The sequence below is a fragment of the Kogia breviceps genome, chromosome 6 (assembly GCF_026419965.1).
Source record: "Kogia breviceps isolate mKogBre1 chromosome 6, mKogBre1 haplotype 1, whole genome shotgun sequence".
Classification (NCBI taxonomy): Eukaryota; Metazoa; Chordata; class Mammalia; order Artiodactyla; family Physeteridae; genus Kogia; species Kogia breviceps.
The window spans coordinates 13,360,544-13,387,028 of NC_081315.1; the positions used below are offsets into that span (position 1 = coordinate 13,360,544).

Genomic DNA, 26,485 nt, shown 5'->3' on the forward strand with positions numbered 1-26,485 from the left:
TATTCTCATCTTTTAAATTTTTCATGAAGAATTTTAAAGTGTAATACTATATTTCAGTGTCTTAATAAGCTTTGGTGTATTTGCTAGATATTAAAAAATACTTTCAGGGTCAGTAAAGACCCATGCCAAGCATGCCAGTGCTAAAAAGGCCTGTGTTTAATCACCTTATTGTACTTGAAAACACATTATTTGTTTAACATTGGGAATACGTTTACACTTGTATTGATTTATTCAGGTATATGTACAGGTAGTACATCTGCTGAATTCTGATGAGCTGAATGCAAAGTCTTGTTGCTATACTGGTTCTCTGCATATGTTCAAATTACATGTTTTGAAGTTGGCAGTTTATAAAAGCCTAGCTGCATGTTGCAGTTTAATTGAGCAAACATTTTTTCATACTCTAGTGTTCAGAGCACTTCAAAGCAAGAGTAGAAATGCAAAAACTATCAAGCTTCCTTCCCTTTGAAGAAATTTACAAAAGTGAAATTAAATATACAGAAAGCATTTGTAAAGCAACATAAAAACAAGTGTGAAATAATCAGATATGAATTCTATTAAGTTTTCAGGTGATTACTTATTTTTAAAAGAGCATAAAAGTTTTCAACAAGTTGTTAATTTTAGATTTTTAATAAAAATATCAATGGCTTATTTCTAGGAATTAAGGGAAGTACTCAAGGAACATGAATGGATGTACACAGAGGCTTTAGAATCTTTAAAAGTGTTTGCGGAAGACCAAGGTAATTATCTGTTCTATGTCATTAGAGAAAATTCATACTTCCCAGTATATTATATCTTAGTATATAAGAAAATAGTAAACCTATTAGCTAATAACCAGAGAATGGGATCGCATGAGATGTTAGAAACCAGTTCCCAAATGTTTTGGCCTGTTCTTTACTGCAGTGTAGAATGAAACAATAAACTTTTTTTTCTATTTGGCCAACTTTTTTTGTTAGTTAAGTCTACTTACAAACTACCATGTTTTATTGAGTACAAAAGAAACTTTTTTTTTTTTTTTTTTTTACATTTTAACAGCTCTTAGGAAAGATCTTACAATTGCTGGTATCTTATAATCACTGTAACGTAGATGTCCTAGCCTGCACTTACATGAATATCAAAAGCACCAGTATCAGAAACTTATAAGATGGTTATCACTGGCATGGAGGAAAGTCCCTGATCCCACAGTGGAACATTTTTAACGTTAGGAACCAAAGGGTAGAGAAGTCGTGGGGAGGAGGGGAATCACACGTGTTTAGCAACATCCTTAAGGAGAAATCAAGTAGACTAGCTCTTCTTAATTGCAAAGCCAGCTTTTTAAAAGGCCAACACAATGGCTTTAGGTTTTTTGTTGGTTTTTTGTCTGTTTTTAATGAATTATTTTAGGAAATGCTACACAACAAATGCTCTCGATGGCACAGAGAATGATATTGTGTGGAGAAAAGAAAACCACCAATATCACCAATTCTGAGTCTGAAAAAAGATTCAGAAGGGAAAGATTATGAATGTGAAGAAATGTGAAGAATATTCAATTTATTTTGCTTATTTTTTAATATGTATACAGGAATGAATGTATGATAATATTCAAGTCTAAAAGCTCTTTGACTCAGTAAAACATAAACATTCTAAATAACAAAATAGTGTTATAGAGTAACTGTTCATATTTCTTACTAGTACCTAAAATAACACTGTACCTTCGATCACAGGCGTCTTAGAAATCCATGGAATATGATAGCGTCATCAGTGATAAAGTAGTGGTGCTTTTTAATAACATATTTAAATGATCTTTGGTAATGATGGACCTAGAATAGTGGGGATGGGTGATAAAAAATTAGCTGTACTATGGATAGTTTTAATTTAGGATGAGCATTATTTTTGCTACACCCATCAGTTTTGGCCTGGGGGTGTGGCTGCTAAATAACATCTGGGACATCTTATGTATATGCAGCTGCCATTTATATTCTCAGAATCTTTGATAGAAAATGAGGATTTATATTTAATTCGTTTAAAAAAGTTGTCACCTATTTTTGAAACTATTTCAATTCATTGTATAACTTCAAATTCTACTTCAGTATTTCTCTCTAAAGTATATCAAGATTTAACAATATATTATAGTTGAATTCTGTATTTAAAAAAGCATGAATACTTGTATAAATAATTTTCTTACTTGAAGTTTTATTTAATTTTATTTTTAATGTAGTTACTTAATTTATATTAATTTATAGTTAATTTATATCTTTCTAATGTAGTTATTTTTGTCTTTGTACACAGATATGCAATATGCTTCACCAAGTGAGTTTCCAAATGGAAAAGAAGTTTCTTCAAGAAGTCAAAATTATCCTAAAAACGCAGCTAAAACAAAACTGAAACAGAAATGTTCCATGAAACCACAAAATGGTTTTAACAAGAAACGTAAAAAAAATGTATTTAATCCTAAAAGAGTTATTGAAGACTCTGAATACGATTCAGGCTCTGATGTTGGTAGTTCCTTAGACGAGGACTACAGCAGTGGTGAAGAAGTGATGGAGGATGGCTACAAAGGTAAAATTCTCCACTTCCTTCAAGATGCTTCAATTGGTGAACTTACTTTGATTCCTCAGTGTTCTCAGAAAAAGGCTCAGAAGATAACAGAACTCCGGCCCTTTAATAGTTGGGAAGCTCTGGTAAGGCTACATTCTTTTTTTTTCCCCTGTGTGTGTGTGTATTTAATTCACAGTACCGGTTATAGTCAAGGTGTCTTCAGCCCAGGGAGGCATAGATGGGTGGCCTTATCCTGTGTAGAGTCAAACATTACTTTCATTCTTAGCCAATAGTATTTCAAATAGTGTCATATGACCTAATTTTGAATGAATTAAGGGGTGATTTTCCTGAAAAACCCCAAGCTGATTGGCTGGGCATACTGTCACTCATTCTTTTGCATAGAAACTTGGTTCATTTCACTGCAGAAGAAGAAATTAGAGCTTACATTTAGGAAGGAGTTGTTTGCTAGCCTGTTCTGATCTGTTACTACTGAGACACAATGCAGAAAGCAAGAATGTGGCGGAAGTTTTACTACAACTACTTGAAGAGCAGTAGCAACGTCCAGGGGAGCTCCATGATTTAAAATGCCAGCCTGAGTGTTTTATGCTTCACCACAAAAGAGGCAATTGTTTATTTTATTTTCCTTTTAGAAGTGACAGCTCAATCTCTAACATGTTTTTCTTGGTTAAACAATACGGCCATTTTATGGAGTGTAGCAGGCTGCAGCGTTTTTAATTGGAAAGATAGAAAAGTGTGTGGAAGCCTAGAGCGTTAGGTGAAGGGAAGGCATAAGCCCTGGTAAGTACACTTTGCATGATCACTTTCTGGAATTTCATTTCCTGTAAACAAGTTTTATCTAAAATACCTGTATTTTGAGTTTCATAAATGTCAACAGTCAGCCAATCTTATTCATACAGAGAAATGTAAGAACTCTGTCTTTTAAAGTTTGCTTCATGTTGTGAAAATGTGGGCTTTGATAGCATGGCTTCTAAACAGGCCCTCCTGTGAAAGCAGTATGCATGATTTTTTACAGCTTTAGAATGTGAAGTCACATCAGTAGTGACTCTTGATGTTGTATAAATTTTTAGGAAGTTTTATTCCCTAATTTAGGGAGTAAAGTTCTTTGTGATTAATCTTATACTTGGGACAAATCTGTGTGAACCTAAGTTCCCTTGATGAGTATCTTGAAGTGTCAGGGTGGGAAGGTCCCTGAACAATGGTTGTAAATAGCATTTTCTAAAAAATTAAAATATTTGAAAAATATAGAAACAAGATTACTAGCATTTTGTGCCTTTAAAAATAAATAAATAAATAAATAAAGATATTGTTTTGCCTAAAGCCTTTGCTTTTCCAGAGAACATCTGTCAAAGCAGGCCCTTTCAAAACTTGTTCGGCTTTGCCTAAGTGATTTATTTGTTAAAGTATTTGCTGAAGGGCATTCTTGTTCTTCTTTTCTTCATTTTCTTCTTTCTTTTAATCTTTAATGGTCTCCTGTGTCATTACAGAGTTGGGTTGCTCGGGCTTGTTGGGATTCTAATTTACTTAATAAGGAATGCAGTTATCTGCACCGGTGTGTTTGGTCACTGTGACTACTTGCCCACGTATCTTATAGTAAAAGTAAATTATACCAGAGTTATATGTGCCAGATGCTTTTAAAAATATTCAGTAACTTAACATGTAGAAAGCATATTTCCCCTCCTAATTAATTGGCATAGTTTAAATTAGTCTTGACATGAATTTGGAGATAAAGCATTATAAACCTCCTATAGCATCTTGCCCTCTTTCTGAAAGTTGAATACAGAGACTATTTTTGCTAGCCATTCATCTAAATGTTGATTATTTTATGTAACAGTTAAAAAGTAAACTTGCCACTTGAGTTTAGCGAATACAGGGCTTAGCTATCCTGAAAAAGTTAGTAAATACAAGTTCCTGGAAATGAAGTTTAGCAAGTCAGTGTATATGAGCTTTGAGTTTTAATTTGTTTAGAACTTTCAGCTTCTACTTTCATTTACTGTAGAATTTTGAATATGACTGATTTAAAGATCAATTTAATATCTTAAAGTCATCAGAGGAAAGGTCAATATTATGTACATTTTGGTAAAGAAAAAAAAATTATATAATTAACTCCTTCTCTATTAATCGGAGAGGCGTGCTAATGTACCTGTGAACTACTTCAAAAATAAACAAAGAAAAAGCATTTACTTTTGTTTTCATAGCTACTGTTTTTAGAAATTCTTAAGAGAATTAATTGAAATTTTAATTTTGTTCCTCAGTCATACTTTAATGAAAATTACAAGGCATTATATATTAAGAACAATGTGCAAATGTCTAGTAAACTCTTAACATTATTGTTGAATCTTAGTTTAGTCTTCAGGATTGGGGATTTGGCAGAACTTCAAAACTCATTAATATTTCATCACAATGCATACTGAGCCAACAAATCAAAGTAAACACATATATTTTAATTATGATTTTTTGCTAAAACAGAAGTCTCCATAACATTGATAGGTTAAATGTAATCATTGGTATTTCATTGCCTTATTTTATTATAAAATTAATTTGAATGTGAAAATTATTTTAGCAGTGCCTTTTAAAACAAAAATTGAAAAGTTGTACATTATGATTATGACTTTATTGTCAAAGAATTATACTTTAAAAATTTAAATGCTCTGAGATATTCTAGTCACCCTTATTTACATGAGGAAAATTTGGTTATTTAACAAAATAAGTTCTTTATGTTAGGGTATTTATGTATGCAGCTTTATACCCTTTTTACAAATCTAAATCTAAATAGTGTTTGTCAGATTTTCTTCATAATTTTTCCATTTGTCTTATCTTTCTGCTTCATAGCAGTAAAGTATGTGCTTATGGTAAGAAATCACATCATTAAATCATGTAGACTTTAGAAACAAAGCCAGCCGAAATGTCATTAGTTTAAAAATGTGTACTGGGGTTTTTATTTTCATTGCCAGATTTCACACATTTGATGGCATCAGTTCACCAGCCACTTACTGAATTTTTATCTAGCTTTGTGCAAAATAGGGTGGAGATGCTATTACGTCTATGATAATCTTATTATGTTGCATCTTTGTACTTTAATCAGAATCCTAGTGTGTCTGCTGATCAAATCAAGATTCATGAATAGCTCATTCATAAATAGCTCAATCTAAAAACTTTTCATATATGCATTTACTTCCTTGACATTTAGATCAGCATGAATGCAGTTCTCTTTGATTGTTAACCAAGCAACCCGGGTTTACCTCGTGCGGGAACAGTACTCTCGTCCTTGCGCTGCTCCCATCCACTCGTAACTTAAGACCACAGGTTTTCTTTTTGCTTTGTTGTAAAATGTCTGTCTAAGTTTGTGACTCGAAGAATTGTAATGCATACTACTTCCTGGTAGGGTGGCTTCAGTAAAGTGCGTGCTTGCTGTATTCAGGCTCTGTTTTCATTTTTGTAAGTTTGATAAATATTTATTTTAAAATTATAAATGCATTTTGAGTACTTTGTAGGCTGCTCCCAGGTGTTTATAGTATTTAAGACTCCTGTCCTCCATAAAGTTACTTCTTAGGTGGGGAATTAAATCTACGTTTAAACGATTTCCCCCTTCCTGTAGAAATTCAAAATTACCTGTACTGTAAGAGTGACACGTGGTGGCAAGAGACAGGTACTTCAGTCTGTGTGACTGTTGTAAAAAGATAAAGGCCTTCAAGTGATACTTGACTGTTGAATCAGAGAGATAGGAGTCAGGGCCGTGTTGATGTTCGTTTTTCATGTAATTATCCAGTTAAGTAGCAGTTACTTTTTTTCTCTTGTTTTCCCTCTGAGAAAATAATAGCTTTATCATTTTTTTGGAGAACGATTTGTTTTCTTTGTCTAAAATTGAAACAGCACATGCGAGAACAAAGAAGAAAATCAAGTTTAGCCAAAATTCTACCAAAGATACTCCCCACTTAAGACTTTATCCATCATCCATCTGTTTATGAATACGTTTGTATATTTCATATTATTTAATTAGGGTCGTATTTGCTGTGCTCATCAATAACTTTAGATTTCCCAGTGGATCCCGCATTTACAGAGTACTTTGTATTTCTTAGGTCTTGTTTCAGTGAAGCTAAGTGACTTAAAGGGTTGTTAAGTGCTTTTTGTCTTCAGAAAGCAGTAACATAACAGTAGAGTGTTCTGACACCTTTCCTTAGGGGCAGACACCCATTTTCCCTGCCCAACACACACCTAATAAAAATGCTTTGGAATTAAATGTTGGGCTTTTTAAAATGTTTTTATTTTTTTATTATTTGTGCATGTATTTAGATCAAGTTAAAAAATTCTACAGGCTTGTTCTCCCTGAAAATCCATATCCATCCCCTTCTCCAGCCTGTTTCCTGTACTACAGATAACTGCTTCTACATCTTCTGTCTGATTCTTATCACTTCCATATCTAGGGATATAAAGATAATGCTTTTTAAAAATTTTTCAGTTGCGGGCCTTATCTTTTGACATGACATAGACATCATAGCATTGTGGTAGGATTAGCTCTCTTCTCGCTGTCTGTCTCACCTGACATGCCCATTTCCCATTCCCCAGTCCTACCACTATGTTAATAATGTGGTAATTTTGAAAATCATTTTTTAGTATCTACATTGTTAGACTATGCAAACGCCTTTTATAGCTGAGCCATGTAATATGCTACATGATTCCTTTTTTTTCCTTGCTCAGCATTTTGTTTTCCCTACTTATTAGTTGTCTTGGTTTTTCTGTTTTCTTAGTTTTGTATATACTTATTACTTCAGCTCTAAACTCTTCCGTAGTTGTCTAAATTTCTCCTCAGTTTTTAGACACTTCAGATATTTTGTCAGTTTCATCTTCTTGAAGAAGTCTCTTCTGGAGTCTTATGACCTGCGGTAGGGGCACAGCTGTGATATTGGAATCTCATTTCCCCAGTATCCCGAGGAGTGTTGTTTTTCTCTTTGTGTTGGTTCTCTTGTTTCGGAATTCCATTCATGCCTCTTCTTTATTCCCTTTATTCACTTTATTCCCTTCTTTATTCCCTTGGTTTTGTAAATACCATACTTGAGGGTGGGTAACTAATATAGTGGAGCTAGATGGCCTGGTTTTGAATCCCAGTTCTGACATTTTCTAGCAACTTACAAGACCTTGAGCAAGTTCTCTCTCTGTTCCTGTATTTCTTCTTCAAGTGGGGTGTAATTATGATAGTGACGTCTGGAGAAGGCTAAGGATTAGATAAAGTAAGTGCCCATTCAATTGTCTGTCTCTTAAAAAATGTTAGCTGCAGATATCCACAATATTTTGTGTTGGAAGTTTTGTATATATTATTAGTGAAATGTTAAGAAGCGATTATAGTTTTCTACTCTCCCCCAATATCAGTTCTAGTCATATTGAGTCAAACTTTTTTGGGTCAAATCATTTTTCTGTCTTTTTTTAACCCCCTCTGTGCTTTTAAACATTTATGACTGGTTACATTACCCACAATATATTAAGACTACATTTTTCAGCCTCCCTTTGGTAATTTGACAAATTCCTGTCCAGTGAGATGTAAGCAGAAGTATACCACGATTTTTGGAAAGCGTCCTTAAAGGATCTCTTCTTCCTGTTGCTTGAGATGTCAGTGTGATGAGGACTCACATGTTGAGGATATGGAAGCAACACAGTAGAAGAATTCTTGATTTTGGAACCACTGCACCAGATCTGAACTACCCCCTGGGGTCTTCATTTACATGAGAGAGAAATAAACAAGTCTTAGTTAAACCCCTGATGTTTGGGGTTTACTGTCAGCCATAACTGAAGTTAATTCTAGCAAATTTATCAAACAGTGAAACTTTTTCCTCGAAAATCTGTCTACTGAAGTCGTGCATTCATGAACAGTGTTATCACTACTAGGTAGGTCTAAATTCTAAACCAGCAGCAATAATTTGGATCATCTCTAATGTTGGTTGGCTTGTACGGAAAGGGTAAAGAGAGTGGGAAGCCTCAGGGAGTTAAGTTGAAACTTTGACTTCAGAAATAACCAAAATGTCAAGTTCATTAAAAGTGTCAATCAAACTGTTGCAGCATCATGAAGTCAGAGTTGCTTTTTGCACACCCCTTCATTGCCCCTACAAAAATATCAAACATAAAAATTAGAATACTAAATGAACCCTCGTGCACTCATCACCAGGTTCAGTTTACCAGCTTATGTCTGATCTTGTTTCGTCCGTCCTCTCCGTCCCCCCTCCCCATCTCCCTTTCCCTCTCTCTCTCTGCCTCCCTCCTTCCCTCCCCCTCCCCCACTTCCTGTAATGTCTTTGGTGAAGAAACTGGATCATTTGTTCTATAGCTTCCCAGTCTGGGCTTTTCTGGTTGTATTTTCTGTGGAATCAGGATTAGAATTAAATGCTCCCATCAGTACTATTACATGGTTGGTGGTCTGCTCTTTCATCAGGAAACGGTAATGTCTGGTTGTTTCTTTTTTTTTTTAATGTATGTTTCTCTCTTCTCTAGGTTCTGGCATACTGAATTGATCTTCTTTGAGTCAAAACAGTTCTTTCTGATTTCTGGACTTCCTAGATCCTAGATTATATTACTCTCCTTGTGAAAAGTACCCATGAAATTTTGTTTTTTCCCTTATAATACCAGCTGTTGAGACTTAAAATTGTATGTTGCATGTCTTTCCCAATGACTATAAACCACACGAGGACAAGGGACTATGTCTGTATAGCAGGTACTTTCACCAGCCAGGGTAGTACGTAACTACGAAAGAAAAGGAAAGAAAAAAACCCAACACAATAAATGGCAGTTGGTTACAGAAAAAAGGGTTTTTGTTTTTTAACTTCTTATTGCATATGGGAGTATAGCCGATGAACAGTGTTGTGATAGTTTCATGTGCACAGCAAGGGGACTCAGCCACACGCATACATGCATCCGTTCTCCCCCTGACTCCCCTCCCAGCCCGGCTGCCACGTAACATCGAGCAGAGCTCCCTGTGCTCTACAGCAGGTCCTTGTTGGTGATCCGTGTTAAATACAGCACTGTCTACATGTCAGTCCCACCCTTCCCCCCTGTGTTATTTAACTTTTAAGTTTTGTTTTGTTTTGGGAAGTACTAGTTTTAGTGAAAAGAGAAGAGCATAGACTTTGGAATCTTTAATCCTGCTTTATGACCTTGGAAATTGAACCTTAGTTTATTCATCCACAACTGGTGGACTGATCTTGCAGTTGTGAGGACTTCATGAGTTAGTGAATAAAAGACACCTGGTAGTTTCTGGCACATACAAAGCACACAGTATATGTTCCTTCTTTTTTTTTTTCCTGGTTATTCTTGTTGGTTCTCTCACACACATAACATATCGCAAACACTACCCCACAATAGATGTGAGATTGGTTTTTTGGCCTATAATTTTGGGGTTCCATTTAAAAATAAGAATATCTTAATTAAAAGTTCTAGTAGAACCTCATTAAAATCTTCAAGGCACTGATTCTTACATATCCTGTTCTTTATGTGTAAATCTTTTCCCTGGAAAGTACAGTGGGAGATTACATTGTGATTATGAATGTTGTCCTTGTGAGAATATAAAGTAGTGTACAAATAACTTTTTATCTCACAGTGCCATTTTGTGGCATGCTAAGTTTTTGGTTTGTTTTGTTTTTTATTCCTGCAGTACAGTAATAACATGGCTTTGGAGTAGATAAGTTTCATTTCTACCAACCTACTCTAGGTTAGATATAAAAAGTACATGTTAATATAAACTGCATTTTTTATGAAATTTTCTTAGTATATCCTCTAAGTATTGAATTTCTATTGCTTGAGCTTCTCTGTGAACTTAGAAATACTGTGTTCATGGGGACTATTTAGAGCTGTTAATGAGATTCTTGTCATAACTTGAAAGAATATGCTAAATATGATACCATGGATCAAAACCATGTGTGGCTTTATTCTAACAGATGGTTTTCGTTTAGTTTCCTTTATTCTGTTCTGGATTATGGTATTTTTCTTTTTGCCCAACAGACAGCTTTCAAATAGCTCCTGGGCTTGTTTCTAATCCTTTACACTAAAAATATTTTTTTGTACAGTTCTTCAGGATGTATTTTTTTCAGCTATATATTTGGAAAAATGCTAATTCTGTTACAGCTTTTACCTTGTAAAGTATTCAGTGTCTCCTTTAGAAAAATAAATACAAATACATTTTGAAAGAAATTCTGAGTTTTCATACAAACCCATTTATGCAAGTCTTGTATTGAAATTGATACTATTCTTAAGTTTTACCCAATCGTGGCACATTGGTCACCGTATACTTTTGATTCACACAGTCATGGCACTTTGGTCACCTTTGATTCACACAGCACCTTTCCAAGTAGTACTCGTCTCAGTTTAGAGTAAAATATCAAGTGACAGATAATAATTGGAGTTTTGAAAGCTTGAGGGGTTGTACTTTGATGATAAATGGGGCAAATTATGTTCTAGGAAAATTAATCTTATATTCATAGGAAGTGACAAAAATGGAGGCAAGAGATCTAGTGTGCAGTTTGTATATTTGGCACTGTTACCTTTGGTAGTCGTCCGAGGTTTTGAAAACAAAACCTGACAGGAGACATTAACGATTACTTTAGAGTTTCTCCCATAAGAGAACAGCTGCCAGGGTCAAGGTAGCAAGCTTGGGATGGTGTGTTTTGAGGAGAGAGGTATGTTTTATTTCAGCGTGATGAGTTTGAGGTGACAGTGGGATTTATCAAAGTGAACTGTGAGAATGCAAATGCAGGTTCTCTTCACATTTGATAAAGGTCATTAGTAAAAGTTTAACAAACTTTTTTCCCCTCTCATAGAAAGAAATTGGCTCCCTATTTACTAGATCTGAACTGTTAAATTATTTTTCTTTCTATGCCATAGTTCACAAAGATGTCCAAAACGAATGGCTTATCAGAAGATTTGATATGGCACTGTAAAACGCTGATCCAAGAAAGGGATGTAGTTATAAGGCTTATGAACAAATGTGAAGACATTTCAAATAAATTGACAAAACAAGTTACCATGCTCACTGGAAATGGAGGTGGATGGAACATAGAACAACCCTCCATTCTAAACCAAAGGTAATATTTGTTGTATGTACCTATTCATTATTTTATCTCAGTTGTATAAAAATTTTGAATTTACTCCTGTCTTGTGCCTAGGAAACTTAAATGTGGAGATAGTAGGAAAACTAATGTTTTTTTAAAAGGGAAACCCAGGGTTTCCTATAATGGCACATAAGTGGTGCATGAATTGTTTTTCATTGATCGCCACCCCCCCCCAATCAGAATATTTTACTCCATTATCACACTGTAAATTAGAGGGAGGAGATATTATGGTCTTACATAACCTATGTTTTCCTTGTCTGATGACAGCTAATTTCATATATAATCACAGAAACCGAAAAGGTGGTTTTAGCTACCTCTTTACTTAATTTAGTGCTTCAGACGGTCGGCTGCTCAGCTGCATCTGTGTAGAAATGTGTCTTCGCTCAGTTGCTTTTTGATCATAAGCAGAATGATTGCAGTATCCTATCTGTGTGATTAAGTGCTTTCAGAAGCCTAGAATTTTTAATCTTTTTGAGGTAAAAACACATAAGAATTGAAAAGGACACTTTTATTAAATAGATTATATAAGGAAAAATTATAAAAAGTATATTCCCCGAACTGCTACTGTCAGTAAAATACCTTGTCCGCGTTCTTGCAAAAAATAAACACTAAATTGTTTTCACTAAAAAATGTGTCTAACAACCAGAACGTATGAAAATGGCGTTTAGTAATTGTGAACACCCCTCCTTTGCGTGATGTTGGGATATGGCGGGCGGGGGGTTGTTTTGAACTTCTTTTAAAAGTTTATTTTCAGGTTGTCTGGGAACTCAGAACTGTTCAGAATGCTTCCTTTTTTAAAAAAAGTATAAAATTGTTTACTGTGATAATACATACAGAGGCAATAACATGGAAATAGTCGAAGTTTCTAAGATTCGAGACTAGTTAGAATGATTTATGGTGTATCCATAGTCTGCAGTGTTATGTAATCTTTAAAATGAATTATTTCTGTTCAAAATATTTCTGATAGGTATTTAATAAGATTAGCACTAGGGTCTCATTAAAATTATTTACCTTAGCTGGTGATTTTATATACTTTTTCTGATATTTTTCTAAGTTAATGATCAAAGCATATTTGCTGATCATTGGTTAATTAAAAGTCAAGATATGAAAAAAAAAATCAAGATATGGTTACTGGCCTTTAATAGTAAGCTACAATCTTTTCTGTGCCCTTCTAGGGTGCTATGGGATGGTGTAGGGAAACGTGATGCAGTTCCCACAAAGAAGCTCTTTCTCTGTTGCATAGAAAGAACTATGACCATGTCAGCAAATTCATCTCCTAAAAGTGTAGTTGGAGCTGCTCCTTCTTGTTCTACAGCATTGGATATGGGGAGTTCTTCACTCTACAAGGCTTACCCAGTTGAGTCTGCTTTATCATAATTTGGAGTTTAAAAAATCAAGTGCTTTATTGCATCACTTAAAAAATTTTCTCTCTTAAATCCACAAAGTCCTATTACTTGTAAATAGTATGATCAGGTAATAAACTATCCTTTTCATTAGACTGAGGATTTTTTTAATGAAATATTAAACAGGTGAGAAACATAGTTTGGGGAGTTTTTTAGGTGCTTCTTGGATCTAGTCCCAAAGTACAGCTTCTGAAAACCTGTATAGATAGTCTCTTTGGAGTTTATTTAAATGCACTTTTAGGGGGTGAAATTTGTTGTCTTGGTTTTTGTTTTTAGCCAATGCAAGTTGCATAAGCAACTTGCAGATTTTTACTTGGTATACTGGCCAAGCCTAATGGCTGCTTAGTATAGAAACATTTAAAGTACTTTCCTTGCTCTGGGAAAGGATTTATTAGCACAGAGGAAAATATTAAACTATCCTGATGAATAAGCTGTTTCGCTTTTCCTTAACAGAACAAATTCTTTATAGTAAAGTTTATTTTGAAGCAAAATTATATTAACTATTTTCCTATTAGAAATGTTTAAGAATTATAACAGAAGAAAAATAGCCTTTTAGAGATAAAAGAAGTACACACATGCTGTAACTCCCTGTTAAAGTCTTTGCAAGGGAAAAAATTCTCATATGCATCTCAAAACCATTACATTCATAATGTTTATTTTAAAATGTCAAAACTAAAATTACCTTAAGTTAAAATATAATACAGTGAGGAAAAAGTTAAAAAAAAACCACCTCAGTATTTCTCCTATTTTATTCCTATCATAGATGTAGCCGTCTCTCAAGCTTTAGCGGTTTATCTAAAATCTGTCAGCTTTAAACTGTTTTAACTGAAAAGGTTTCTCACATGTTCAGTATAAAGTAATATTTAATTATGTGTGTCCTATCTTTTTCTGGGTTAAATCTGCTAAGGTTCTTGTGATCTTGTTCATCCTCATCTTGACAGGATGATTCCATATCCTGTTTCTAAACAGTTGCTGTGACACCATTTGACAATGATGTGAATGCAAATCACTAGTGCAGATGTGTTGACTAACTCAGCGTACTCTGATAGAAATAGTTTAGTAGTTTGGATACTACTATTAGTACAAACTATTATTGTGGTAGTATTTTCAGCATTCATGACTTACTTAAGGGACATAAATTTTTGGTCAACTAGCATCGCTAATCTGTTTCCTATGAACTACTTCAAAAAGTTTCTGTAGCCCTCTATGTCTGCATTTTAAACTTAAATTTAGCACATTGTATATACTCCAGTTTTCTATTTCAGGCCTTTCTCACCTTTCAGAATAATTTTGATACTAGTTTTCTCTGACAGGAAATTTTAATTTTCACTCTGAAAAGAAATTATAGTAACTCTGGAAGGATTTTTTCTTTCCCCCGACAAAACAAGTAACTTTAAAATAACACGCTACCTCATTTTCTTTCATGACCTCAGAAAAATCTTAAAATCACTTTTTTCCTTATTGGGAGGTAAGAAAACCTTCAGCTGAAAGATATTTGTAGCCCCCTTTTGAAAAGAGATCACTTACCTCATTCAAAAGGCCTGGGCTATAATTCTTACCATTTGGAGAGCCCTGAGCAGATTACATCCTCATTTGTAAACCAGTGGGTGGGGCTCACATGCAATCACAAAAATGCTTAGACAACTGTTGGATGTCCAAAGTAATGGAAGGTGTGATTGTATAGCAGTTAAATATTAGCACCTGCTAGAGAAGGAATATAGTTGCCCTGTTTTAAAACTTGTCTTAACAAGTGAATTGGAAAGCTGTTTGCCAGAACTGCATTTTCAGTGATCCTCTTGCTTTCTGAAGAAAGGGTATGTTATGGGCAGCACTATTGTGAACACTAAGCAACAGAAGGTTACTTGTAATTTAGATCAAGCTAGCCGAGGAGCAAGTACACACACACACACACACACACACACACTTACATTTTTAAAGCAAATACTTCAATATAACAGGTACTTAATGTCCTGATCAAAACAGCTGCCATAGCTGCTTTGTGAATGTGGATGAAACAGCTTTATTTGAATGAAAAATTCAATGCTTCTCAAAATTTCCTCATCACTTTTTAAAATTTTATGTATAGTGAAGAATATTTTAATAGTTAGACTCGTTTCTCAACATGTGTTGGTGATACCTATATTCAGTAATTTTTGTTAAGAATATTTCTTGGCTATTTGTGATAAATTTACTTTGGGGTAGCATGTTGGCCCTTGGAATGCATTTATAAGTGATGTAATATGCCGACCGTATCGCGTTTCATCATTTTCATGGAATGTGAACCTTAATGTGTGGGGGATGACTAAGACAGTAGGAAGACTCGGGAAAATGATGAAAATTCTAGTTAAAAATAGAAAGTTTTGACTGTAGAGGGGGTGGATCAGAGAGAAAACTTCCATGTTTGCTGTTTAGTGATTAAGGGCTGAGCTCTGGATCAGAACTGGATTGAGTACCAGCCCTGCCACTGCAGACATGGATTTGGATAGCTGTGACCTTGGGCAACTTCCTTAACTTCTCTGAATCCCAGAGAGAACTTCGCATCTCTAAATGGAGATGATGATGATAATAGTATCTACTTTATAATGTAGATTAAATAAAGTAATAATGCATGTAAAGCCCGTGCATGGAAAGTATAGTGTCTAGAATTCCAATATTAGCATTTACTCTACCAGTATAGTAGAATTTATTTGGACCTGAAAATTAAAATGTCTATAATATTCTATTTATTATTACTTTCATAGTGGCATAGACATTATATTGGCCAAGAAGGCAAAGACATTTTTAAAAAGGAACTGTAAAGACTTCAACAATACTGCTGATTTTTTCCTACCTGTACTTTTAATTTTTTCAAATGAGAATTGCTTTATAGATTGCATACCCTACAGTTGAAACATAGATTCTGATTTAAGATGGATATCTTTCTACCTCACCTCTTTGATCCCTGTTCTAACTAAAGTGTCTTGATTTCAGAATTTGACTCCTTAACCATTTATCAGAACCATTTATCAGACCCTTTCTCTATGTGCAGATAGGATCTGTGTAACAGGAAATTGAGGGGATAGGATAAAAGCTGTAGAGTGAGAAGCATGGCCTTGTCCTAAATTTTTATGTTAATGTGGGGTTTATGCTTCCCTAGTGAGTTAAGAATTAGCTTTTGCATGAGATAGACTTTTCTGGGTTAAAATCTTAGCCATAAGACTTTGTAGCCATGCAACCTCAGGCAAATTACTGAGCCTCGGGTTTTTTCATCTGTTAAAAAATAACTACCTTAATAGAATATTAAAAGATTGAATGAGGTGATGCTAGAAAATGATATTTTTGTATATCTGTGTATAATAGATGTTCAGTAAATAACTGCTATTAGTTTTTAACCACTTGAACTTTTAGAATAAACTAACCATTTCATCCATTAGACCCCTTCCATGTTTCCATCCAAGCAAGTTACTCCCAGGGATTAGTCTGTTTATGTGTTCACAAATTAAATAAGATTTTTGACACATGCCTGCGGCTTTCTACTCACTGGTATTTATTGATGCCTAGCAAATTTACATTTATATGTAGTTCAGACATAAATACACACATACATACATCTTCCAGAATTATACATACCAGTGATAGTAGAGGTGATTGGCATTCAGTCAGAAAGTTTTATTAAATTAGCCTCGCAAAGTAGCAAATTATGCATATGTTTTTGTTGTAATACTTTAAGTTCCTTACTGTGCTAATATTCAAATCAGTGTAATACATTTTTCTAGAGTATAAATATTATATTAGTAATATGTTATAGTTCATATTCTGATCATCTATGGAATTGATTTGGTGGCATTACATTAGACTGAATATGAAAATTTTTTTGTAATTCTTATTGCCAGAAACAACAAATACAGAATAAAATTTGAGAGGTTTTTTAAAATGTATTATGTTTTGGGTTCATTTTCTTAAGTAAGTGTAAATAGCTTTTAACAGTAAGTTAAAAGGTAAAACTAGACCTATATACTTCCGGTTTTTTGTGCATTGTAAACCTAAACCTCTTCTCAGAAAACTAGTAGAGAAAACTAATAGAGGTAAAAATCTATAATATCTTGTAACTCTCTCTTTACCAGTTTGTCACTCAAGCCCTATCAGAAGGTTGGCTTGAATTGGCTGGCATTGGTACATAAACATGGACTTAATGGCATTTTGGCAGATGAAATGGTAAGTAGTGCTCTATTTCTGGGATTTATCATTAATAGGCATTCTTGCTGTCATTCAAAAGATGAAAACTTCCCTTGACCCTGTTAGTTTACTGCTCTTACCAAGGTATAATCCCTCTCACGCCTCTCAGTTTTCTGTTGCTTATCTTAGTTCTAACCTCCTTACTTCCCCCTCAAAAATGAAAATAGTTTTTTTGTCTTTCTCACCAAATTAATAAATATATGTGTTTTTAAAATTAGATGTTACATAAAAATACACAGGAAAAAAAACAAAATCATACATAATCCTGCCATCTTCAAGTAAGTACTATTTTGGTATATATCTTTTTCCAGAATATTTTCTTCTGTAGCTGTGTGTTTGTGTATGCATATATACATACACATATACATATATATGTCATATTAAAAGAGATTTTTACTACGTGTGCTTTTCTATAGCTCCCTTTAAAATTTATCATAGATACCTGTCCTTGTTAGTAAATAAATCTACACGTTTATCATCACCATCATTTCAGTCATTTTATTTTTATTAGATGTTTCTGAGTTTCTGTCCTTTTCCAAATCACATTTTACTTGAAGGTAAGCTTAGGAAGTTCATTACAGCCAGTAGTCCAAGTATTGTCATGTAGAAACTTGACCTTTAATCTAACCTTTTACCTTCCTTCCTCCAGCTATGCTTTTTAAAAAGTTTATTAAAAATGAGTCATGTTCAATGGAGAAAATGTTTATTGACTATATGTATTACACTGTGTATTCGTTTTCTAAAATAAAAATGAACAAAGATAATAATCCTTGTTCTCTAGCTAGCTTCTAGTAAAATAATCTTTAGTTTTTCAAGACAGTTTCCACACTTACTTCATACTGTCGTTAAAACAGAGATGCTGTTTATCTAATAGAAAAGTGAATAATATATGTAGAATTTCAAAATAGTTAGAAATTACATATAGAATATAGAGTAGTACAGTTGTGGAAACTGGACTTGGAAATCAAATCTGGGTTCTGGGTACCAAATTTGCCTTTCGTGGGCTGTGTAATCCTTACGAAATGACCTAATCTCTCAGAGCCAATATTAGTAAAACGTAGGTAATTCTGTATCATAAGATTATATTTGGTATCAAATGACGTATATTATGTGAAACTGTTTTTGTAACCTGTAAAGTACCATATTTATGATAAGGTAGTGTCTGCTAGGGCTTCCCTAACAAAATACTAAAGACAGTGTGGTTTAAACAACAGAAATTTATTTCTCACAGTTCTGGAGGCTGGAAGTCTAAAATCAAGGTGTTGGCAGGTTTGGTCTCTCTTGAGGCTACTCTCTTTGGTTTGCAGATGGACACCTTGCTGTGTCCTCACATGGCTTTTTCTCTAGATACATCCATCTCTTCCTTTATGATAGAAGTTGGGTCCCTACCCTTGTGACCGTATTTAACTTTACTTATCTCTTTAGAGGCTCTGTCTCCAAATAAACCCCAACATTGGGAGTTAGGGCTTCAACATGTTTGGGATTGGAGGCAGTTCACTTCCTAACAGTTGGCAATGTTTAGCTCTACTAAGGAGCTACACTTCCTCAGGAGCCTTTTTTTTTTAATGCAATACTTGATTGATGTATAATTTACTTGAAATAAAATGCACAAATGTTCAGCTTAGTGACTTTTTACATATATGTACACCCATCTGACTGTCTCTGAGATAAACATTTCCATCATCCCAGAAAGTTCCCTTATGCTCCTTTTCAGTCATTACCGCCACTACTATTCTGACACCTATCACTATAGAATAATTTTTTTCTGATTTTGAACTTTATATAAATAGATCCATACAGTATATACTGTTTGTTTCTGGTTCATTTGGTGCATAATAAAGTTACTAAGATTCATCCTCTTCTTACATGTATCAGCAGTTTGGTTTTGGGTTTTTTTTATTGGCTTGTGGTAGTTCATAGTATAAATATGCTACAATTTGTTTTTCCGTTCTCCTGTTGATGGCAATTTAGATTATTTCCAGTGTGTGGCTATTATAGTAAAACTGCATTGATATTCTTACCCAAGTCTTTTTGTGGACATATGCTCTCATATCTCTTGAATATATTTTTGGGAGTAAAATTGCTGGGTAATAGGATAGGTATGTGTTCAGCTCCATTAGTCATTGGAACATCATTCTCCATCCATCCAGTATGTATTAAATCGTTGCTTTATATTAACAGTTACCAAAATTATATCCTTTATGTGCAAGCAGAGGTCTTGTGTATTACGTATTAACTAGCAGTTAAAATACATTCCTACTCTTAACTAAGTTGTCGTATCACTTGGAGATTATGATCTGTTTTATGTGTTATTGAGAACTAAGAATATAGTAGAAATTCTCATAGAGTTGCATGGGGAATCATAAATAAATAAAACCAGAAATATTCTTTTTCCTTTCATTTTCCCAATATTCATTTGGGTTTTTTGTTTGTTTTTAAATCTAGTATATTGTCTTTTAAACTTTTCATTTTAGGGCCTGGGAAAAACTATTCAAGCAATTGCATTCCTAGCGTTCCTCTATCAGGAGGGCAGTAAAGGTCCTCACTTGATCGTTGTGCCTGCATCGACTATAGGTTTGTAATTCTGTGGACAGCTTTCCTCGACTCAGTAGTATTTTATACAAGGGGAAGAAGAACCGTGTGTGTGTGTGTGTGTGTGTGTGTGTCTGAGTGTCTGAGAGAGAGATTTCTTAGTTTGTGAAGGCGAATATTCATATCTTTGGTTTCCTTACACTTTTCACCCCTTTGCATATGTGTGTTTGATTATACTAGAAGTCTTTTTAAAGAAAATAACTCCAATATAAGTCAGTTACTCAGCTTATTATATAGATTATCTATAAATTATTATAGATCATGTACCATTTGAAAAGATAATTTGTTTTCATAATACTTTTAAGTTGTTTTAGTGAGTAATTTAAGAGAAACACTTGAGTTGATAATTAAACATTTATTAAGAAAGAATGTATGCAGTTCATCCCCACTCAAATTGCTCTTTCATTCTTTCTCAATTGATTGTAGACTAGAGTAAGAGAATATATGTATGAATGTACCAAAAACAAAATCCTGTTTAAATTGGAAATTAATAATCACCTATAAATATAATGGTTGGCCCTCTGCTCTTCATTTTGATAACATCTCAAAATATCAAAGTCATTTTAATCATCAAGAGTAAAGTTGTGAAGAGTCTGTGATTTTTAAAAATTATCTTCTGTTATTTTATAAAAATAATTTCTGGGTAGAACTTCTCAGACTTTAGTGTTAATTTCAGTGCACACATGTACCCTGTTGTACCAGGTGCAAGTAATATCTCTTTTGTTTCATAGATAACTGGCTAAGGGAAGTTAATTTATGGTGCCCCACTTTAAAGGTGCTCTGCTACTATGGTAAGGATATGTCATTACGCTTTTAACTTCGGAGACTTCTTTAAAATCTTAGCGTACAGTAAAGTACAATACATACAATCAGTGTGTGTGTGTCATTTTTAAATTCTAGGTTCTCAAGAAGAACGTAAACAGATTAGATATAACATTCATAGTAGATACGAAGAATACAATGTAATCGTGACCACGTAAGTATTGAGAAAAAAATTTTTTGGAAAAATAATTTCGTACATCCATCTAAATTTTTTAAAAATGTTAAAAAAATATTAGTAGTAAAATAAAGGAGAGTGTATGCTAAGAACTATGCAACAAAAGCAATAGAATGAGTTATGTTGAAGATTCAGGCATTTGTCTGTTTGGTGTATAATACCACGATAGCAGTCTTTTGTTAATTCTATAGGAGGTCATGATTAAAAGAATTCATCCAAAATTCATCTTTTCTTAATAAAATGGACTCCATTTTCATATATAGTCTTGCTAGCAGCTGTTAACTGTTACTTTTTGGTTTCACTGTACTAGTTTCATAAAATGGTGTTATGTTCGTAACAGAAATGTCTTAGCTTCGTGTTCTTTTTTCTACTGCTTCTTAAAATATAACAGTTCATAAAGCAAAGTGTGTAATAATTGCAGGTTACATATAAATTGTACCCAAATTGGCCTCTTCCTAGCTGTGTAGAAGTTGTCTAATTACATTATAACATATGAATTGTCTTTTAAGTTCATGTTGCAGCTTTTGTAACTGGGTGGCATGTACATCAGTGATTTTGGATACATCAATATTTGTTTGAGTACCACCTGCGTCTAGTGTTATCTTTTCGCTACTGGCTGTTAGAAATATATACATAAAAATAATTTGTCAAAACATTAAATCTCACGAGTCCATGCTCTTAGAGGTAGGACCTCAGAGATTGTTTTTTCTTTGGCAACAGGTATAATTGTGCAATCAGCAGTTCTGATGATCGTAGTCTGTTTCGTCGGCTGAAATTGAATTACGCAATTTTTGATGAGGGCCACATGCTGAAGAATATGGGCTCCATCCGCTACCAGCACCTTATGACAATTAATGTAAGAGAGTGATCTGTGCGTTTGTCCCGTTACAAAATTTCAGATTATGTATTTTAATATATATAGTATTTTATATCAGGCACCAGCAGTCTTTTTCTGTAAAGGACCGGGTAAGTAAATATTTCATGCTTTGTGGGCCATTCAGCTTCTGTCACTTGTTCTTTGCTTTTTCTTTTTTTTTTTTTTTAAAGAACACTTTTAAAACGTAAAAACCATTCTTAGCTCGTGAGCTTCAATTTGCCAACCTTTGTTCTACAGGACAGACTTTATGAATGTCAGATATAATCTGTCTTCTTCCATTGCCTCGTCAAAAAGTACCGTGGGAACACAAGTTACCTGCTTAATAAAATGAGACTTAGCTTTACACATTCTACCTTAAAGTACAATATGATAATTTTTCTAAATTACTTATCTTTTAGGACAGAATGTTATATTACTAATAATGGTTTTAATTTTTTTCTCCCTCACTGAGGGGGAAAACAAGAAGGATGTGGATCTTTAAAAAAAAAAAAAAAAAACACTAATCTGAAATTTACCTGTGTCCATAGGCAAATAACCGTTTGCTGCTCACGGGCACACCTGTGCAGAACAACCTGTTAGAGCTCATGTCGCTGTTGAATTTTGTTATGCCGCACATGTTCAGTAGTAGCACCAGTGAAATACGAAGAATGTTTTCTTCTAAGACAGTAAGCATAAATTCATATTTTTTCTCAACTTTTTTACTTAGCGCTTTACCCGGACCATTTTTCTATTTTGTCTCTTTTTCTTGTTTTCATGTAGCATACGTGCTATGAAATAAGTTAAGTAGTTGATATCCCTATGTTCGGATGAGTTGGGAAGTCAGCCAGAATACAATACGAAACAAATTGGCGGCTTCTATAATCATTGTCTAAAAGTTTTGGTTTGTAATATCCTAATTTTCTGAACAATGACAATTTTAAATTAGTGGGTAGCTCAGATATATAATATGTGAGCTACCATCTTCTTTATTAAAATTAGGTAAATTAGCATTTTTTAATAGGTAAACTAAAACTGGGCAAAAGAATATCCAGAAAATTCCTATACTGGGAAATATGTTTTGAATTAAAACTCCATAAATGGGCTTCCCTGGTGGCGCAGTGGTTGAGAATCCGCCTGCGGATGCAGGAGACACGGGTTCGTGCCCTGGTCCGGGAAGATCCCACGTGCCGCGGAGCAACTAAGCCCGTGAGCCATGGCCGCGGAGCCTGTGCATCCGGAGCCTGTGCTCCGCAACGGGAGAGGCCACAACAGTGAGAGGCCCGCGTACCGCAAAAAAAAACTCCATAAATTAAAAAGTAGCAATTTCTAAAAGTCACAATAAAGAAATCCTATTTCAAAGAAAATCTGGTTAATTTTTTCCCTATTGCTTAGAAGAAGTAAGAGTATAGTTTTCAAGAACTCTCATTTTCCAGTACAGCGATGGTAATATAGATTCTTGACACTCCCAAATCTCATGTATTTTGCGAGAATTTTCTGTGATGATCTTCTACTGCAAACTGACTGCCTTTCTGAGTTTCACTAATGTATTCCATCCCACTTGATGGCCTAGCAGATCATAGGATGTGGAGGATTTCTTAGAATAAAATTCCTCTTCTCCAAAATTAACAGGTTTTGACTAGGAACCGTCCCATTTCTGTAGACCTGCACTAGCTTTCTTTGGGGACCATTTTCCACAAATAAATACAAGTTTTCTACTTATCTCTCTTCCCCTCCACCCAAACTACCTTAAACACACACATAGTTTTTCAAGAGAGTTATCTATGTAATCAGTGATGACTTACCAGTTAATTACTTCTGAACACCATCCTGGTGCAGTTCAATTTCATTACGTCTGCAGAGTACACGATTACATGTCACAAAACCTCAAAATACATGTGGACCTTTAAGAAATATTTTACAGCCCAGAATTCACGTCCATCTAGAATGAATTGAGTTTCTATGGGAAATAATTCAGATTGTGGTGAGGGAGATTTTCATGTTGTGTAATACTGTTATTGTGATCATTTAAATGAATAATTTAAAAGGTCATGTTCTTATTTTACTTAGAAACCAGCAGATGAGCAAAGTATATATGAAAAGGAGAGAATAGCACATGCAAAACAAATTATAAAACCATTTATTCTCAGAAGAGTAAAAGAAGAGGTAACTCTTATCTGCATGTTTTTATGATGACTGGTGTTTTAAAATCTGTTTTCTTCTGTATTTGAATGGCCTGCTTCACCTGTTCTCTTTTCACAGGTCCTCAAGCAGCTGCCCCCCAAGAAGGATCGGATTGAGCTGTGCGCGATGTCAGAGAAGCAGGAGCAGCTATATTTGGGTCTTTTCAACAGATTGAAAAAATCTATCAATAACATGGGTATAACCTGATTGTCACAATTTTATATGAAAAATAATTCTGTACTAGGGCTGCATTTTGTTTAGTCCTGTGATAGTGGGATTTGCTCATTTTTTAAAATTAGTTGGAATTTGAAGAAATAGTTCTAAAACCTTTTGTTTGCATTGAGATGTGTTTCAACAAACAGCTATCAGCTTGTTGTTGTTTTTAATTTGTCACAGAAAAAAACACAGAAATGTGCAATGTCATGATGCAACTGAGAAAAATGGCCAATCATCCTTTATTACATCGCCAATATTACACAGCTGAAAAACTCAAGGAAATGTCTCAGCTTATGCTAAAGGTAAGGATTTTGTATTATGCTAACACTGAGCTTTATTAACACTAATACACATGAGGTTCATTGTTAGTCTAAAAATCAGACTGTTTAAGCATATTAATTAACCACGTATTTAAGAAAAATGTTTTTAACACAGAGTTCAAAATAATTTAGGGGACATAAGAGCCAAGAAGGACTGACAGTCTACATCAAGAGTCAGCCAACTATGGCCTTAGGGCCAAATATGACAATAGCTATTTCTACGAATAAAGTTTTGTTCTAACACAGCCACACCCTTTTGTTTCTTTGTTTTCTGTGACTGCTTTCTCAGTACACGGACAGAGTGGAGTAGTTGAAAAACAGATTATTTTGCCTACAGAGCCTAAAATATTTACAGAAAAAGTTTGCCAGCTCCTGGTCTGGACTTCCATAATGCACTTCTTTTATTTGTTTTTCACCAAAAAGATTCATCAGATTGTATGTCCTGGATTATGAGTCATTTTTCTCCGTTTATTTTCTTCATTTTATTTCTTCTTTATTGTATTTTGTCTACAGTTTTAGCTGTTACTCTATTTTTGCCTCATTCTCCCTGAACCTACCCCTGTTTCTCCTTGCAGATCATTGTGTTTAAAGCAACCATTTGCCTTTTTAAAATTTTTTATATTAAACTTATGGAAAATTTCAGACATGTAAAAGTAGAGAGAATTGTATAATGAAATCTTGAACGCATATGAAACCTTCACCCATTTTCTACAGTTATCGTCTAGAATGACACCACTCTCTCTCATTTCACCTAGAATCCACTGCAGGATCATTTTGGACCAAATTCTAGACATTTCATCTGTAAATTTATCAGTGTGTTATCTCTAAAATAAGAACTTTCCCCCTTTATTGTACCTTAAAAAATGAATATTAATTTCCTTTGGTAAATCTGTGGCACTAAAATATTTTATGATTTAGATATTTTATCAGATGTGAACAATTTTATTAGGTTGTTCTAATCATATTATAAATTATCTTCATTTTGAAGTATATATTGTTTTGTTTTGTTTTGAGGAACCTACACATTGTGAGGCTAATCCTGACCTGATCTTTGAAGACATGGAAGTTATGACAGACTTTGAATTACATGTACTTTGTAAACAGTATCGACACATTAATAACTTCCAGTTAGACATGGACTTGATTTTAGATTCTGGAAAATTTCGAGCTTTAGGCTGCATCTTGTCTGAATTGAAACAGAAGGTACTAAAGAAGAATACTGCTCCTTATATGTTTCCCCAGTTAGTTCAACTTCTTTGAAACAGTTCTGGCATGATTTGACTTTCTTGAGGCTTTAGCCTGTGTTCTACATTCTTCTAGAAACTGGTGTTTGAGCATTTTTTGGATGTATTTGGGTATATATTTTCCTGATTACTCTTCTTCCATCTAACAGAAGTTAGTAGAATATATCTATATTGATATTTTTTAAAATAATTTTAATTGTCATTATTTCATAGGTGACAATCTATATAATTGCTTCAAAATTAATATTTTGAAGATATTGATACTATGTAAAATAAATACTACAATTTATATGTGAAATAGATTTGTAAGATCACAATGTAAGTACTTTTAGTAGCTATTCCCATTAATTAGTCTTAAAAATCAATTTTAGGTCAAAGTTTAGAAGATAATTTACTTATATATAATCTAAAATAAGAAACTTACCTTAGCTATGATTACTTTATTATTATTAAAGAAGCAGTTTTTCATTAGATACTTATAATTTTTTTTATGTGTCTAATTAATGTATGTATTTCCACAGGGTGATAGAGTTGTATTATTTAGCCAATTTACCATGATGCTGGATATTTTAGAGGTCCTCTTAAAACATCATCAACATAGGTACCTCAGATTAGATGGAAAGACTCAGATTTCTGAAAGGTTGGTATACTATCGTTCAGAAAATCTCTCCACCTTACCCTCAAATAAGAGTAAATGTTAGAATTTTAGGGCTTCCCTGGTGGCGCAGTGGTTGCGGGTCCGCCTGCCGATGCAGGGGGCGCGGGTTCGTGCCCTGGTCCGGGAGGATCCCACATGCCGCGGAGCGGCTGGACCTGTGAGCCATGGCTGCTGAGCCTGCA

The 26,485-nt window shown here is 34.1% G+C and overlaps 1 protein-coding gene across 2 annotated transcripts in view; it reads left to right on the forward strand.

The window, feature by feature from the left end:
• Positions 1 to 26,485, forward strand: part of SMARCAD1 (SWI/SNF-related, matrix-associated actin-dependent regulator of chromatin, subfamily a, containing DEAD/H box 1) — a 70,323-nt gene that overhangs the window by 38,639 nt on the left and 5,199 nt on the right. For both annotated transcript variants that reach the window (XM_059066531.2, XM_059066533.2), the window contains exons 8-21: positions 656 to 737; positions 2,266 to 2,657; positions 11,395 to 11,594; positions 17,128 to 17,218; positions 19,714 to 19,813; positions 20,563 to 20,622; positions 20,732 to 20,807; positions 21,549 to 21,684; positions 22,233 to 22,370; positions 23,752 to 23,847; positions 23,944 to 24,061; positions 24,262 to 24,383; positions 25,416 to 25,604; positions 26,167 to 26,285. In XM_059066531.2, the coding sequence (XP_058922514.1) occupies positions 656 to 737; positions 2,266 to 2,657; positions 11,395 to 11,594; positions 17,128 to 17,218; positions 19,714 to 19,813; positions 20,563 to 20,622; positions 20,732 to 20,807; positions 21,549 to 21,684; positions 22,233 to 22,370; positions 23,752 to 23,847; positions 23,944 to 24,061; positions 24,262 to 24,383; positions 25,416 to 25,604; positions 26,167 to 26,285 (1,919 nt within the window). The remainder of the gene's footprint in view (positions 1 to 655; positions 738 to 2,265; positions 2,658 to 11,394; positions 11,595 to 17,127; positions 17,219 to 19,713; positions 19,814 to 20,562; positions 20,623 to 20,731; positions 20,808 to 21,548; positions 21,685 to 22,232; positions 22,371 to 23,751; positions 23,848 to 23,943; positions 24,062 to 24,261; positions 24,384 to 25,415; positions 25,605 to 26,166; positions 26,286 to 26,485) is intronic.